The sequence below is a fragment of the Coccidioides posadasii genome, chromosome 1 (genome assembly GCF_018416015.2).
Source record: "Coccidioides posadasii str. Silveira chromosome 1, complete sequence".
NCBI classification, from domain to species: domain Eukaryota; kingdom Fungi; phylum Ascomycota; class Eurotiomycetes; order Onygenales; family Onygenaceae; genus Coccidioides; species Coccidioides posadasii.
In genome coordinates this window covers 4,997,274-5,014,030 of record NC_089407.1, presented here as the reverse complement: position 1 = coordinate 5,014,030, position 16,757 = coordinate 4,997,274, and the positions used below count along the sequence as shown (strand labels likewise).

The following is a 16,757-nucleotide window of genomic DNA, read 5'->3' as shown; positions in this document are numbered from 1 at the left end:
AATTGAGTTCCGCTATGCACCTGTGATTGACTGGTCTAACTCGTAGAAAGACTGAAAGCAACCTTGGGAGATCTTGAAGCATTCATAGGCGCACGTGTGTAGATACTTCTGGAGTACTCCGTACGGAGGACATACGTACAGATATGCGGAGTATACGGCCGGGATCCCATCCGCTCGGAGAACTTTTGAGAAAGACCATTCCATGTCCATAATTATCACAGATGTCCTAGGCACTGCCTTTTGTCTCAGTGCTCACGCACGAGGTCGTGTTGCACAAGGTGATCAGTCTGAAGAATAAGTCTAAGTAGTAAGGAGAGGGATTGGCTCATCTGCCTCCCGGGTTCCCACGATGCGCAATTTACGCAGCTATCTGTGTTCCTTGTTGACCAAGAGAAGTTCCCGTCTGGAAGCCTAGCGAGCCCTGGACGTTTGATTCTCCAAGTTGGCTGCGGACTTGGAACACGGAGAGCTCTCGAATGGTTGGTGTATCCTTTGCAGGCTAATCTTCGTATTTCTGGAGCCCTATATCCCAAGCTGACGACGAAAAAAGGGCTCGTGGGCTAGGGGAAATAGTCCCAACTTCTAGGTCCTCGGGCTGCTTCCCGTAGCCCACTACTTAGTTCATGCTTCGGCTGGCACCGATCTGCTTCTCTGAGTCGATGCCAAGATATTGATTAACGAATCGTCCGCCGGATCCTGCGCCTGGACGAAACCTCGAAGCTTGAAACCAGGAGTCAATAAAAGATTGTTCCCGCCGCCCAATTCTTCCCGTCCTCTAGGCCTGGGTCTTTTTCGGGTGGTTCTGTGGCTGCTGGACGGTGGGAAGAAGCTAAATTGTATAGTTTCCAAGCTTCCTGACAATAAATCCAACAACGCCTCTCCCCCAGCCTTTTAGCTATAGCATCAGACAAGTTTGCATTACGTTGCCCAGCACCCGGACTCGAATTCTCTCTGTCCGACTTGCACTTGTGACGGCCTGCCTTGTCGATAAGTTGTTGCTGGTTTTACACTTCGACTCCCACGCACTCCACAGGTCTATCCTCCCGCAGCCCCACGTCCCGACTATCCTCTCCTTCCCCGCCTCACAAATCTGCCGGCAGAAAGCGATCCACGTCGTAGAATTTTGCCTTGACAGGACACAGAAAACAATTTGGTTTCGGTCCTTGCACCAACTTAGATCCGAATCGAGCTGGAATAGCTCACCCGAATGGAGCATTTCGGCGCAGGAAGGCCAGATGGCGCAGACTTCGATCTGTCCCAAATCACGGGCCAGCCGCCTCAAATCTTCGGCGCACCCAACACTGACACCTCTCCTATTCCGCCAACGCAGTCGGCAGCGGCCTTTTCAGAAGACCAAATGATGGGTGGTGTGGAGGACAATAATGACGCGAAGCGGAGAAGGATAGCTAGGGTATGCGGTCCCTGTTCGGGCTCTCGGGAAGATTGGAAAGCGAGAATCGCTAATGAATTTACTCTTAGGCTTGCGATATGTGTCGGAAAAAAAAGATCAAATGTGATGGAAAGATGCCAAAATGCTCACATTGCATAAATTATAAGACAGAATGTGTGTTCACGCAAGTCGAGAAGAAGAGGAACCCACCAAAAGGGTATGTTCAGTTCTCTTATGCGGTGATCGTTCTGACGTTATGCTGATATGATACTATTCTATTTAGAGCCAAATACATCGAAGGGCTTGAGAACCGCTTAGGGCGCATGGAGTCGTTGTTGAGGCTTTCTGGATTACTATCAGAGGTCGATGGTGGAAAGACAGATCTTGGGACGCTTGAACGGCGGCTTGCTGATAGATCTATGGCGGCGGGAAGCCAGGCCTCGAGAATTCCTGCTGTTCCGACCGCCATGCACTCAATGATGCAAGGCGCATCCTCGCATCAGTCTACTCCTCGCGCAGATCCAAACCTTAGCCCTCGGAGTCCCGCTGGTTCGCCTGATTCGCAAAAGGAATCTGAAGCAGAGCTAGATTCTCTTTCGGATATGATGTGCTCTCTCGTCACAACCAATTGTGGCGAAACGAGATATATTGGTAATTACACTTGATCCGTCTTCGAATAGGGCCGCTAACGTGTGTTTGCAGGATCTTCGTCAGGTTTCTCTATATTTTCTCCCAAAGGTATCCAATGGGTGAACGAGAAAACGGGAGACTCGTCCTTTGAGGATATGATATCGTCTGCTTATATCGACGACAATAAGTGGATATACTGGAAGCCGGAGATCTTCAGTGACATATTTGCTCGACGAGTGTTTAAGCCGTTGCCACCGCGTGATGAGGCACTGTCTCTCTTCAGAGATTACTTCGAAAACTTCAACTGTGTTTTCCCACTGTTTCATGAACCAACATTTATGCATTTGGTAGAGAGACAATATTCACGGGATCCCTACGAAGGGTCGGGTTGGTGGGCTAGTATCAATGTTGCACTGGCGATCGCACACCGATTACGAGTTATGAGTAACTTGGTGCCACAGGAAGAGGACAAGAAGGCTTGGCTTTACCTCAAAAATGCGATGGGTGTGCTGACAGAGTTGACCATGCGGAATGCCGATCTGTTAAGTGTGCAAGCGCTTCTTGGTATGGTGAGTAGAGACGTAGCCTTCCGAGAGGTACATTTTGCCTCAGCAAATAATTGTGATACTAATGGCCCCAGGCTCTATTTCTCCAAGGGACTCCCAACCCGCAACCAAGTTTCTTCCTTGTTGCAGCCGCTATTCGCCTTTCCCACAGTATTGGTCTCCATAAGCGCGGTTCCGGGTTCGGTCTAAATCCCGTAGAACTCGAGCAACGGAAACGCGTCTTCTGGATTGCTTATATGCTGGACAAAGAGTATGTTCTCGCCCCGGCTTTTAGTACTTGTCAACTAACCTGCTGTAGTATCTGTCTACGTTCCGGGCGCCCACCAGTTCAAGATGATGATGACATGAACGTTGAGCTCCCGAGTGAAGACCCCCCGGACAACATCGGAAATGTTCCCCTTTCCGACGGTAAAAGCAAGGTGAACTTATTTCGCCTTCTCTGCCTTTTTGCAACAATTGAAAGCAAAGTTTACAAGCAACTCTACTCAACAAAGGCTTCGCGTCAGTCTGATGGGGAGCTTCTCAACACAATTGGAGAGCTTGATAGAGAGCTTGAAGAGTGGAAAGATAGTATCCCTCTCGATTTTCGCCCCGAATACGAAATCAAGGCTACGCATCGGCCTCTAATTCTACCCATCGTGGTGCTTCATTTCGCTTACTATAATTGCCTTACCACTATACATCGCATGTCAGTCCACCATGGATACTGGACAAGTCGGCTGTCAAACTACGCCATCCAAGGTCTTAATGCCAGGCCTTTGAATCCCCGGGTATTTTCTTCCGCAGTCCTGTGTGTATCTGCCGCCAGGGCGTCGATCAACCTGATCAAGTACATCCCACAGGGGGATTTTGCTTGTGTTTGGTAAGCACTATTATCGATAATCCATGGACTCTGCTTATAGTTGACATAACCCACACAGGTTGATCCTCTACTTCCCAATTTCAGCTTTGGTTACGCTGTTCGCAAATATTCTACAGAACCCATTAGACGCCCGAGCCCGGTCTGACGTGAAGTTAATGAATCTTGTTGTGAACTTCTTATCCAAACTTGCGACGGATGAGTCGAATGGCAGTGTCAAGCGCATGCTTAGTGTCTGCTCTGAATTCGAGAGGATCGCCAAAGTTGTATTGGACCGGTCCGAAAAGGAGTCACAGGCAAAACGAAAGCGCAAGGCTGCTGGTGAGGAGAATGGCTCCGCCGAGACACCAAATGGTCCTCATGTGGATATTCCCCAAGCCGCACCGACGCCATCGGCCACACAGCCACAGACGACACAAGCATCGCCTTCCTTTTCATATATGCCGAGCAATGCTACTCGCCAGGAAGCAGCGCCTTCTATGGCCAATTTTCCATCATCTCGTCCAGAGCAGCAACCCGTCTTCCACACCCCCGCGGCCGAGAATGTCCCAGGCGCACTTCCAAAAGGCCCGCTAGGGCTTAATCAAGAGTTGTCCGACCTGTTGGGAGGCCCAACCCTAAATCAAGCAGCAGGACTCAACCAAGAGCAACAATTTTCTACTAATTCGCTGCCCATTGATATTTCAGCTTTCCAGCAACCGTTTGTGCCTCATGAGCTGTGGCAAATGCCGATGACGCTGGAGTGGGACTGGGCAGAAATGCCGAATAACGGATTTCAATTCGGAGATGAAGGGACAAATTGATAATATGAAGAAGACCATTTTTACGAAGATACCTCACCCTCCTCTCTTTTCTTTTTATTTTATTTTATTCTTTTTTTCTTTTCTACACTTTATTTTATATTTATTTATTTTCTTCCACTTTGGTTGGTAATGGGCTAGGGCCAGGGGCAACAGGGTGAAACAAATCACATAGATGCAAACATTTGGGCAACCGGGAGAGCGGTTAATATGTGAGACATTCCAGCGGAGTTTTATCTGCGGAGTATGTATATTGATTATTAGGCATCTGGTGCACCTCTCCACTATCTTTTTTGTTCCATTGTTTTTCTTTATTGAGGGCATGGGACAAGAGCTTTTGACTGCTTTACCTTTGAGACATTGTTTTATGTTAGTTTTAAGTCATTTCTTTATTTGAGAAAACATCTATTCTTAACTACCATTTCGCAATGTAGATTGGGTGCTAGACTAGGGTTGAGGAGAGCAACAAATCTGATTCAAGGCGATTTGAGCTCTGTTCAGAGCATTCTGCGGCTGAACAAACTATTGTCATCTCCAGGACATGCCCAAGTCCTGGTTTCGAACGGGCGAGCATGGCGTCGTTGCGGGCCGAGATTGTTGGTTTCTGTGGGGTTTCCAGCCAACATTGGCGGCCCAATCCCAACCGGGCGTTGAAGCAGATTGCGAGCGAGAAATTCCGCTGTCGTCCGGCGGCGAGTCACGAGTGGCAGGGTGTGGCTCGCGGGGCTTGGCGTTCTAGAATGCACTGGCGGATGAGTCAGCGGCTGGGCGAAAATTCGGTCAGCAGCCGGGCATGGTGCTGAATTCGCTCGTAGGACGTTCGCCTAAACCCCGAGCAGCAAATATCCTCGACGACGAGGGATCCCACGGCGCTCAGCTTCTTCATTCTTTCTTCTGTATTATTATCTGACATTCCCCCTGTCGCATGGGGTCTCTCACGGGTCTTCTAGCGCGGCAATTTCTCCTGAACGACTGTCGTCAATTCAAGTAGCCGGTCTCACCCTGTCCCTCTCACTCGACAATGGCCACTTTCCTTCGACGGCCTGGCAACCTTGCTCGATACTCGAGGAGAGCAACAGAGTGTGCGACGTATGCGGCGCGGAGTGCGAGGCCTCGTTCATTGCAGCAATCTCAGCTTTCCGCGTTCATATCCGCGCACCGTCCCCGAACCTATGCCACCGTGAACCAAGGCGACCCAGAACCCCCGCGGGATAAGAGAGACGAAAAGAACGGCCCCGGCGAGAATAAAGATGCTTCCGACAAGCAAATACGGGGCTCGGGTGGGCCTGAGCATAATGGTAACAGGAACTCTTCCTGGCCAGGGCCGGAACAGGGTCCTGAGGGTGGGAAGGAGCCGAAGCAGCCAGAGTACCAGGCGAACAAGGAAGAGATCGAACAGATCGATAAAATAGTTCAATCGCTGAAGAAGACGTTGCCGGCCTCGCAATCAAAGCTGATAGATGATGCGGGAGAGGAGCTCAAGCGAGCGGGTCTACCGGCGGAGGTTAAAGAGGTCCTGAAGGAAGTCCACCAGTCGAAAGAACTTTCCCTTGCAACCGCGGCGAAGCTTTTTCGAATCCTCAGCAAACATTCGTGGCAGGTGGCTTCGAAGATGACCAAGAAAGAGGGCTTCAAGGAGGGGTACTTCGACGGTAGGGAGGAGAAGGCTAGAAAAGAAAGTGAAGAGTCCCAGAAGCAAGAGGGTGGCGAGCAGAAGGGTCGGCAGGGCCAACAGGGCCAACAAGGCCATCAAGGTCAACAGTTCAAGCCCTTCGAGTTCAAATTCGACGCCGGCAACTTTTTAATCGGCGCCTTTATCTCATACTACATCTACCGCAGCCTTTTCCCCGGAGAAACTTCCAAGGACATCACATGGCAAGAGTTTAGAACTACATTCTTTGACAAGGGGCTTGTAGATAAACTCACAGTTGTCAACCGCAACAAAGTACGCGTGGAGTTGCACCGTGAAGCCGTCGCGAGCATGTATCCTGAGTCCCCCGCCAGCCAACCAAACTTCCACTACTACTTTACGATAGGATCCGTTGAAGCCTTTGAAAGGAGATTGGATGATGCACAGAGGGAGCTTGGTATACCAAGCTCAGAGCGCATTCCTGTTGCTTATTCCGATGAAGTGCCATGGCTAGCCACTTTGTTGTCCTTCGGTCCAACGTTACTGCTCATCGGATCTTTCTTTTGGTTATCCAGACGTGCCGGTGGCGGAGCAGGCGGTCAAAGTGGTATCTTCGGTATTGGGAAAAGCCGAGCCAGACGATTTAACCATGAGACCGATATCAAGATCAAATTCTCCGATGTTGCTGGCATGGACGAGGCCAAGGTTGAAATTATGGAGTTTGTTAGTTTTCTTAAGAAACCAGAGCAGTTCCAAAGACTAGGCGCGAAGATTCCTCGTGGTGCCATCTTGTCAGGTCCTCCAGGTACTGGTAAGACGCTGCTGGCAAAGGCTACGGCCGGTGAATCTGGCGTTCCTTTCTACAGCGTCAGTGGTTCAGAATTCGTGGAAATGTTTGTCGGTGTTGGTCCGTCTCGCGTTCGTGATCTTTTTGCAACTGCGCGGAAGAATACCCCTTGCATCATCTTCATTGACGAAATTGACGCTATCGGTAAATCGAGAGCAAAGCAAAACTTTGGTGGTGGTAACGACGAACGCGAAAGTACTCTCAATCAAATTCTAACGGAGATGGATGGGTTCAATACCTCTGAGCAAGTTGTCGTTCTCGCTGGTACTAATAGACCCGATGTGCTTGACAAGGCCTTGATGCGACCTGGTCGGTTCGATAGACATATTGCAATTGATAGACCAACGATGGACGGTCGCAAGCAAATTTTCGGCGTTCATTTGAAGAAAATTGTTACCCACGAAGACATGGAGTACTTGAAGGGCAGATTAGCAGCATTGACACCTGGCTTCTCTGGGGCCGACATTGCAAACTGTGTGAATGAGGCTGCCTTGGTTGGTATGTGAACACTCTACATCTATTCTTTAATACATTTTGAAACTTCAAACTAATCTTTTCACAGCTGCTCGTGGCCACGCGTCTAGCGTAACGATGAAACATTTTGAGCAAGCAATTGAAAGAGTCGTCGGCGGCCTTGAGAAGAAATCACTTGTCTTGTCGCCCGAAGAGAAACGCACTGTTGCTTACCATGAAGCTGGTCATGCCATTTGTGGTTGGTACTTCCAATATGCTGATCCGTTGCTCAAAGTATCCATCATCCCACGTGGTCAGGGTGCTCTAGGCTACGCTCAATATCTACCCGCGCAAGGCGACACCTATTTGATGAACGTTCGCCAACTTATGGATCGCATGGCTATGACACTAGGCGGCCGTGTTAGCGAAGAGCTTCATTTCGACACCGTCACAAGTGGTGCTAGTGATGATTTCAACAAAGTCACACGCCTCGCAACCGCCATGGTAACGAAATTCGGTATGTCGTCGAAGATCGGATATCTGTACTTCGAAGAGGACCAGCAACAACTACACAAGCCATTTTCCGAAGAAACTGCCAAGAACATCGATCTCGAAGTGCGACGCCTCGTTGACGAAGCCTACAAGCAATGCCGTGAGCTGTTGGAAGCAAAGAAACCAGAGATTCGCCTCGTTGCTGAGGAGCTTTTGTCCAAGGAGGTTCTCAGCCGTGATGACCTAGTCCGTCTCCTTGGCAAAAGGCCTTGGCCCGAATCTGGAGAATTTGCAAAATACTTTGATGGAACTGGCGGCGCTGGAACGCTTGCTCCGCCTCCACCACCCACCGAGGGCGGCCCAAGTATGAGCGACCACAGCCAAGAAAGCGACCGCCCTTCCCCTTAGAGCATCGATACGATTCGCCATACATAGTCCCCCACATATCTTTTCGACCCTGATGTCCCACGCGTATGTATTGTACAATCTAAAACCTCTTTTCATTTTCTCTTACGTCCAATCCTCCCAATCCACTTCTTTGACGCTCAGTTTCATATTTTCCTTCCGGACAGTTTCTTGGAATCTCCATATTCCCAATTTGTGTGTTACTAGGTGCTAGTTGATTCGAAACCATTCCTCAAAGAGTGGGAGAGATAACAAAAAAGAGAGAAGCGGCAGAAGAAGGGGTGAAATCTTGCTTTATCATGTTGTATCGATGATGGATATTGGATATTTTCACCTAGCTGGATCTCTCCTCTTACGGCGCTTGTGCTTTTTGATTTTCACACCATGAAGTGTCAACTTGGAATGTGGCTTTTCCTTGGTAGCTTATTTGTAAAGTAGCGAGCATTTTATAATATTGCTTTTTAACCACCATCCTTTCTCTACATCTATCTGGGTAGGATTATGTTGTACGGTAAGGAGATTAATACTAGTGAAGATACCATCCGTGCATCTTTTTGTTCAGCAAATGAATGCTTAACTTGGCCGCAATGTTGAGCCATTAGATGGAATCTGCGATCAAGACAAAAATCTCAACATGCATACAAAGCACAATGCACTGGGAGCTCCAGGTCAAACACCACCCGAACTCAAATCAAGCCCAGCTCGCAAATACATGGGGCGAAAACAACTCAAACGCAAGAACCCAAAAGGAGGATACGACAGACATGCCAAATCGAAAATATCTCCCATGCTGGAGATATTATACGTATGCAAAAATTGCATTATTCTGTTTTCTTCTCACTCTTTTGCTTGTGCGAAGTTTTCTTTTTCTTGGACATCGCCTTGTGTCCGGAGCCGAGCCACGGGATAGGAATGAACTTGCCGACTAAATACTGATAATCGTCATATTCAGGATACTTGCTCGCGCTGATAGATTCGGTCAGGATGGTGCTTCCCTGGAATAACAGGATATATGCCAAAACACCGGCGCCGCTCCAATTGATGTACGTCTGCGTCGCGTAGCAAGACCAAACGTATAGCATGAGCCAAACCGCTTGCTCTGCGGCGAAATTGGGATGGCGACACCAGGACCAGAGACCGCTGATAACAAATCCACGGTTAAGGTCATCGGCGGAGAAAGTAGACTTGTATTCTGTGGGCACACGGGCGGTCTGTTGGTAGGACTGCTTCGCCTTCTGGAAATCCCATTGTTGTTGGTCGGCGAAGTATTCGATGATAATGAAAAAGATCATGCCACGGGAGAATGCGAGATCTGGCAATCCGAATGCTGGTGCGGTGCCGACGGTATTCAGGACGAGGAACACGTAGGTGGGAGCGGTGATCATGAGCAAAAGAAGGGATTGCGTCAGGGAGATGAAGAAGATATTAAAGAGGAACAAAAGGAAACCATTGTTGATTTTTTCGCGGACAATAGTCCACCGGTAGTCCTCGGAGCCGATCGAGTAGCCACCTTTCCTCCAATAGTTGTATGTCAAGCGGGCCTAATCCAATCATTAATTATTACTCCTTTCCTAAAATACGACCAAAGCATGGCTCTCTGGGCCAACTTACGCTCCAGATTAAGGTGCAGACAAAAATAGTCCAGGTTCGATCTGTTGAGACACCATTCAGATAAGACCACAGAACGTAATGACCATTATAAACAGATGGTAGAATGCTCCACAGCCGGTCAACTTGAGAGTAGTTCCTATTGATTTCTGACACAATCAGCAGCAATGGCACAAGCAGCAACGAAAACGCGACCGCTGTGACTAGAGGATTCGTGTTGACATAAATGTTTTTGAGGGATTCAAAGTCGCGTCCGGCTTCGAATATCTGCGGCGGCAGGGATATGAATTGAGAGAGAAAGGGCTGAACGGTCAATGTGAAGTTTGCGCAATCTGGAACCGCCGTAAGAGTGGGCAACGCCATGGTGGACCGTTGGTGAGTCGGGGCGTCTCCGCTGGGCTTCCCGGGGTCGATTCTTGATTCTTGACAGCCTGTCGACTGGGCTGGCGTTGAGAGACGTTTGGGCGGGCGGCTAAGGTTTGCGCTAAGCCGGTTAGCGCAGCGTCAAAGAAGCTTAACGCGTCGACGGGCTTCAACACGCGCGCGAGGTCACAGAAAAGCCCGTCAGCGAAGCGGAGTGAAGCCTGGAGGAAGTGCTTCGGTGTGCTTAACACACGGCCCGAATCCCCGACATTCTCGTCCCAGGTGTGCCTCACCCAAAAAGAAAAAAAAAAGAAAAAAAAAAGAAAACACCGGGCTCGTTGATGGCTGATATGAGCACAATTCCAAAAGCACAAAGACATCTAGACTCGAGCAATGTCTGGCAGGTTCTTCTTCACTGATTCCATCAAAAACTGAACAAGATACGCAGTGCCTGCAATGCAGTGACGCATTGATGCGCCTTATCACACCTGCTAGGTGGTGGAGGAAAATATGGGTGCTCGGATCCTTTGCGTCGCTGAGAAGCCTGCCATTGCCAAGGCAGTTGCCCAGCATCTATCAGGAGGCGCTCTAAGAACAGTAAGATAACCTGAATACATCGTCCCAAAACACCTAAGAACGTCGCTAATGCGGATTAAGGTTGCTATTCGGGGCAATCAATATGTCAAAAACTATGAATTTCAATTCTCTTTTGGCCCGCCTTGGGGAAACTCCTCTGTGACAATGACCAGCGTTATTGGCCATTTGACCGCGCTGGACTTTGAATCTGAATGGCGACATTGGCAGTCGTGTCCTCCAGGACAGCTTTTCGATGCACCGGTGGTTAATGATGTAGATAAAGTACGCATCGTGACCCGGTCTTTCATTCAGCAAAGGCTAATGATTGCAGGACAAAATCGGCATTGCTGAAAATATTCGAAACAAAGCCAGGCAAGCAGATGCCCTGTTCATTTGGACCGATTGTGATCGGGAAGGAGAACACATTGGATCAGAAGTACGAACTCAGGCGGTTGGCGCAAATCCTAGGATTGAAGTCAAGAGAGCAAAATTCAGTAACACGGAAAGGGCGTCAGTTCTCTCAGCCTCCAACCCTACTTGAATCTACCTGCTAATGGTAGCCAGCCACGTATTGCGTGCAGCGAGGAATCCGATTGCTCTCGATGAACGCCAGATAAACGCTGTTGCAGCACGAATTGAGCTGGACCTTAGGATTGGCGCGGCTTTCACTCGGCTTTTAACGCTCCAGTTAGGAGCTCTGGGCGGAGCTCTATCAGAGCGTCTAATTAGCTACGGTAAGAAGACGTACGTTTCTCCCCCATTGTTTCCATCTGACTCGGTTGTAGGTTCCTGCCAATTTCCCACCCTGGGTTTCGTGGTAGATAGGTACTTTCGCGTGAAAAACTTCAAACCGGAACCTTACTGGTCCATCAAGGTCACGCATGCACGAGATGGTAAAACTGTGAACTTCACCTGGAGTCGGGGGAATTTGTTCGACAGAGCTGCAGTGGTGATGATTTTTGAAAGATGCTTAACTGCCAAAACCGCTAAGGTTACGAAGGTCAACAAGAAACCTACCAAAAAGTGGCGCCCGCTACCCTTGACAACGGTGGATCTGCAAATGATGGGAAGCAAATTCCTTCGTATGGACAGTCAGAAGGTTATGAAAGTATGTTGTGATATATCTCGTTTTTGTATGCTCTTGTGCTAATATGGAAACGTAAGGTTGCGGAATCACTTTACACCAAAGGCTTCATAAGTTATCCTCGTACAGAAACAGACCAGTTTGACAAGGGGATAGACTTGAAAAAGCTTATAGAAAAGCAGATCCAAGACGGTGTATGGGGCCAATATTCCCAAGGGTATGCATATCATTCAAAACTCCTCTCTAATCAATCTATTCTTTAGCCACGTGGCTGCTAACCCTCTTCAGTTTGATGGCCGGTGGATTCAAGCAACCACGTTCCGGTCGCCATAATGATCAAGCTCATCCCCCAATTCATCCCGTGACATATGTTGCGCCGTCCGTGCTGACTGCGGATGAACGGCGAGTCTACGAATTCGTCGTTCGTCGGTTTCTGGCTTGTTGTTCTGACGATGCGAAGGGCGAAACGTCCGAAGTTGACATTCAATATGGCGATGAGAAGTTCCATGCGCAAGGACTCATTGTTCTAGAGCGCAACTACCTTGACATTTATGTATACGACAAATGGGAAAGCAGTCAAGAACTCCCCAAATTCACGGTTGGAGAGGTCTTTGAGCCTAAAGAAGCTAAAATTACTGAAGGCAAAACTACCCCTCCCAATTACCTTACCGAGCCAGAGTTAATTGGCCTCATGGACGCCAACGGGATTGGGACGGATGCTACAATGGCAGAACATATCTTCAAAATCAAGGATCGCCAATACGTGGCCACGAGACGTCGAGGTGGAAACGGTAGGAATTCTGTTGAGGAATTCATCCCCACTAAGCTTGGTGTTGCGCTGGTTGAGGGTTATGACAACTTGGTACTTGATCTTGCTGATTGTCCCAGTCTTTGCAAACCGTTTTTACGGAAGGAGATGGAATTGCGTATGCGAGATATATGTGCTGGGACCACGACGAGAAGGCAAGTTGTAAGCGAAAATTTGGAAATGTATCGCCGGGTTTTCGTTCATACACAACGAAGGATTGAGGTCCTCAAGAGATCATGCAGAAAGTACGTTTTCGACGAGGCAGAGTAGCATTCTGCTTAAAATAACAGGCATTAAGGAGCACAATTGTATACAGGGGTTGGTCGCTTCATTTTTGATAACATGGTTTAGACAATATCTGGACCTTTCAATACTGAACTTCCTGGAGAGATCAACATCAATTGCACGGAGTAGTAGAGAGTGGAAACAGGAAGAGAGACTTTGACTTAATCCGAACCATTAGCCTTCCGACCTTGTTTCAAAAAGCCCCGCAAAAGGATGACTGGGGGAGTAATCAGCAACGTCGTTATGAATCCTAATAGGCGACTGAGTGTTGTATCCTCCCCTGACATCGGAGAGGTTGATTTGGCCAAGAAATAGTTATCATCATAATCCACAAGAAGTTATTCAATAGATTCGCCAACGAGGCTATCATTCAGTCGGCCATCCTGAAAGTACTTTCATAATGAGACAATAGAAGCCCATTAAAACAGGCGATTTGAAGACAAAAAGGGTTCATATAAAAGCCTGTGATGATTCCACGAAGAAATGCAGTTTTAAAAAAATACACAAAGTCCATATAAACCGTCGCTAAACTCCGCTAAATGCTATTTCATGACCCATACATATTGCATCACTTTTGACACACCAAGTATTTCCAATAAGACGCCGCAATCCGATGCGCAGCACTAACTCTTTTTCAGTGAATGTCTTGCTAATGTATTTCAACTGTCGACCAAGCGACGAATAGCTATTTAAGTGGACATATCAGAGTGATTTTGGATGAATTCCACATTCGTTTTGTTGTATGTAATAGAGAGAGACACCCGCTTAGTCGAAAAAGGAAAACCATTCGTTAGTTTAATGCGCGGCGTTTGGGAAAAGAGTTCGGCTCGCATCAAGAGGAAGAATAAAGAGAAAAATCGGTAGTCCTTAAGGAGTAGCTAAGAATGCATCAATTCGATAGAGACGGACGTGCACCTTTTCAGTGCGGTAGCTGTTAAAAACGACCGGGCGTAGACAGAGGACCAAGTTAGGCACCTCGAGATAAAAGGTGTAAGAGTTTAAAATAAGTTATTGCCCATCGTGATCGGTTATAAAAGTGGCCGGGAGCATCAACGAGCGGACATCGGAGGGTATAGAATAAAAAAAGATATTATTGCCATATAATGGCGGAATACCTCTGCGGGGCGAACGAACAGCGAGCCGACGTGTAGACAACAGTTTATATGGGTTTCCCGAAACCTCGGCGCAGAATGGTAAAGGATCTAAGAATCACAAAACCAACAGTTAGTCGCCAGCAGTAAAATGGGGCCGACGAGTCAGAGATGGAGACGCATACATACCGGCTAATTCAGCAAGAAGCTCTATTTTGCCTTCTTGCTCTTTTTCGAATTGCCTTTCTTCTGGCCGCTTCCACCAGGACTGGATTTGGTCTGAGGCGCCCAACGGCTGGCCTCTAATCCGGCAGGCTTCGGTTCAGGCGTCTGGGGCGCCCACCTACTTGCCTCGAGTCCCGTGGGTTTGGTTTCGGTCGGGCCAGCAGTCGCCCACATGCTGGCCTCGAGCCCGGGAGACTTGGGTTCGACAGATTTTGAAGCGTTTGACGGCTTTGAGGCTGTCTCTGTCTTCCCTTCGAGCTTAGCAGACTCTTCAGAGGCCGAACCGGTCGAGGGCTGCTCGATTTTCTTGTCCGACTTGGGTTCGCTCTTGGAGTCAGAGCCCGTTGCCGCTGGCGAAGCTTGTGAAGCCGCTGGCTTCTCCTCCTTTAAAGCTGGAGTCGAAGATCCGGGCTTGTCGGGCTTCGCTTCACCCTTGGACTGGGGTTCAGGCGCTGTTGATCCTGTTGGTGCTGGCCCAAACGGGTTTGGGGCACCATCGAAGGTGACTTTCTTGCGCTGAACTCCCAGTTTGGCGGCACAACTGGCGATATCGAACTCGTGGTATCGGAGGAGGGTGTTGGTGCCCGCGATTTCTCGTTCCGCAGCGGACATCCGGTCCCTGAAATTGTCGACCGCGAGTTCGGCACTGATCGCCGAGTTGTCAGCCTCCCTTGCCATGTCTTTGACCTTGAGCAGCTCTTCGATGGTGACAGTGCTTTGGACACTGCCACCAACCGGCCGAGCCGCCAAATCCGTCACCTTGGCAGACAATCCATTGACATCGCCTTTCAGCGAGTCGATTTCCTTGTCAAGGATCTTCAAATCGTCAGAGACCTGTCTTCCAACGGAAGCGCAGGCAAACTTGACATCCTCGTGGGTGGCGCAATGTCTTCGGGTCGAGTCCATCTCCGATTTCAACGATTGCTCCAATGCTCTGGAGGATTTCTCCAACTTATGAAGATCCACGGGCCAAGTCTCCGAGATCCAGGATTCCAGGGAGCCCTCCGTCCGCCGAATAGCTTCTGCAAGAACCCTGGTATCCTCCTTCGTCGCCAGGGAGCCTTTGAGCGTCGTGAACTCGTTAACCGCTGTCAATTGATCCTCAGTGAGGGAGCGACCCCGTTTCCACGGTTGCTCCGCCTTCAGCTGATTCACAAACTGATCAATGAGTTTCACATCGCTGGCCAGGCTTTTCTGTTCGATGTTCAAGGCAGACGAAATTTCTTTGAATGAGTGCAATTCTCGATTCAGAGACTTGACCGTGTTGCCCACTTCGGTGATTGATTCAGTCCATGGCTTGCTGTCCACCTTCTTTGTGATCAACCTGAGATCCGCCTCAACGTTGGCAAATTCGGAATTCACCACTACGGAATCCTTCCACTGGTCGAGGTCCTTCTGCAGTCGCTTGATCTGGTCGAATAACTCGTTCGTGTCTCCGCCCTGCTTAGGTGTCAGCTGCTCTAACCGTTCGTTGACACCGTGTATCCGAGCAGCTAACTCGCTATGCGGCAGCTCCCATGGCTTTCCCTCCCATTGACAAACCAGCTGTCGAACCTGTTCCTGGAGGGATTGCAAAAAGGGGGTATCCTGGACGTCAATTCCCGTGTTCTTTTCTGGCGCACTGGCGAGATCATTGACCTGTTTCCGGAGCTGTTCGAATATGGCGTCGAATTGGTCGACCTGCGTTCGGATTTGGACAAGTCCATCACCTACTAGCTTGGGGATTTGTTGTGGCCAAGAGTTGACGGTTGCTGACAGTTGGCTGAGTCGCTGGTCGAGCGATGGAAAATCGACAGTGTATCTCTCGAGTTTGGCGATAAGTGAATTGACACGACCCTGTTCCTCTGCTAGCTGAGCCTGAACAAGTTTAGAGCCAGCTTCCTCCGATTGCTCACGGGACTCACGGGTGAGTGTTTGGATCTGACGGGCGAACCACGTCATCACAAGGACTTGAACGGACAGCAAGCCGACAACGACGGTGTAGATATTGGGGTGCCGCCGCACATGGTCACCGAGAAGTGAGCCCAAGCTGGCAATGAACCATTCAGGGTATTCGGCGCCGTTGTCAAAAAGATTGTCGAATACAACGTGCTGAGCACCTCCGAAAGGCGCAGTAGGAGTTGGGATCAACGAAGTCGTCACTACCCCTGTGGGAGTTGAATCGGCCGCTGCCGCCTCTGACAACCATAACTTATGGGTTTCCCCATGAGCCGGGTCAACCGACGGCAGCGTTTGATTCAACAAGATCGAGAAATCAGTCTTGGGGTGGTTGAAGCGACAATAGAGCGTTGACACGCCTTGTGCTGCGGCGGTGAGCTGGAAGCAGCCCACCAGTCTCTCGGCCACCGGCCTCTGTGGGTTGATTGTCGTCAGGGGCACAGAGAACCAGCTGCTGAAGACCATGAGCCCTGCGAAGAGCGTCACGAGTACTGTTGGCTCCATTCTCGAGAAGTTTGAAACGCAAACGCGTTAAAACCGCGGAAAGAATGTTGTGAGAGGAGAGTCGAGAGACGATGAGAAATGGAGTATTTATAACGGAGCTTTAATAGACCTTAGCTTGAGTTGAGGACTCGAAGCTGGAAGGGAAGAGGAAAGAGAAATTTAGCGAATGATTTAAATCGAGTGTCAAGAGGATAGACTGATAA

General features: G+C 49.2%; 5 protein-coding genes across 5 annotated transcripts; 3 read left to right on the top strand and 2 right to left on the bottom strand.

Moving 5' to 3' along the window:
• The first annotated feature begins 779 nt into the window (after positions 1 to 779).
• On the top strand, positions 780 to 4,291 carry D8B26_001423 (uncharacterized protein). The gene is made up of 7 exons (XM_003065427.2): positions 780 to 1,411; positions 1,480 to 1,607; positions 1,674 to 2,041; positions 2,093 to 2,589; positions 2,661 to 2,836; positions 2,885 to 3,448; positions 3,507 to 4,291. Exons 1-7 carry the CDS (start codon positions 1,208 to 1,210, stop codon positions 4,246 to 4,248), a joined length of 2,679 nt encoding a protein of 892 aa, XP_003065473.1. The 5' UTR covers positions 780 to 1,207; the 3' UTR covers positions 4,249 to 4,291.
• Positions 4,292 to 5,074: 783 nt separating this feature from the next.
• On the top strand, positions 5,075 to 8,550 carry AFG3 (AAA ATPase afg3). Its single transcript, XM_003065426.2, has 2 exons — positions 5,075 to 7,220; positions 7,285 to 8,550. The coding sequence occupies exons 1-2, from the start codon at positions 5,267 to 5,269 to the stop codon at positions 8,073 to 8,075; spliced, it is 2,745 nt and encodes a 914-aa protein (XP_003065472.1). The 5' UTR covers positions 5,075 to 5,266; the 3' UTR covers positions 8,076 to 8,550.
• D8B26_001421 (uncharacterized protein) lies at positions 8,539 to 10,089 on the bottom strand. Its single transcript, XM_003065425.2, has 2 exons — positions 9,684 to 10,089; positions 8,539 to 9,613 (listed from the first exon to the last, which is right to left on the bottom strand). Exons 1-2 carry the CDS (start codon positions 10,041 to 10,043, stop codon positions 8,894 to 8,896), a joined length of 1,080 nt encoding a protein of 359 aa, XP_003065471.2. The 5' UTR covers positions 10,044 to 10,089; the 3' UTR covers positions 8,539 to 8,893.
• A 162-nt stretch (positions 10,090 to 10,251) lies between these two features.
• Positions 10,252 to 13,003, top strand: TOP3 (DNA topoisomerase). The gene is made up of 7 exons (XM_066123531.1): positions 10,252 to 10,640; positions 10,701 to 10,901; positions 10,951 to 11,129; positions 11,184 to 11,353; positions 11,405 to 11,727; positions 11,784 to 11,920; positions 11,992 to 13,003. The coding sequence occupies exons 1-7, from the start codon at positions 10,554 to 10,556 to the stop codon at positions 12,779 to 12,781; spliced, it is 1,887 nt and encodes a 628-aa protein (XP_065979605.1). The 5' UTR covers positions 10,252 to 10,553; the 3' UTR covers positions 12,782 to 13,003.
• A 1,094-nt stretch (positions 13,004 to 14,097) lies between these two features.
• Positions 14,098 to 16,554, bottom strand: D8B26_001419 (uncharacterized protein; the record flags this gene model as incomplete). Its single annotated transcript, XM_003065423.2, has 1 exon — positions 14,098 to 16,554. The coding sequence occupies one exon, from the start codon at positions 16,552 to 16,554 to the stop codon at positions 14,098 to 14,100; it is 2,457 nt and encodes an 818-aa protein (XP_003065469.2).
• Between the last annotated feature and the right edge of the window lie 203 nt (positions 16,555 to 16,757).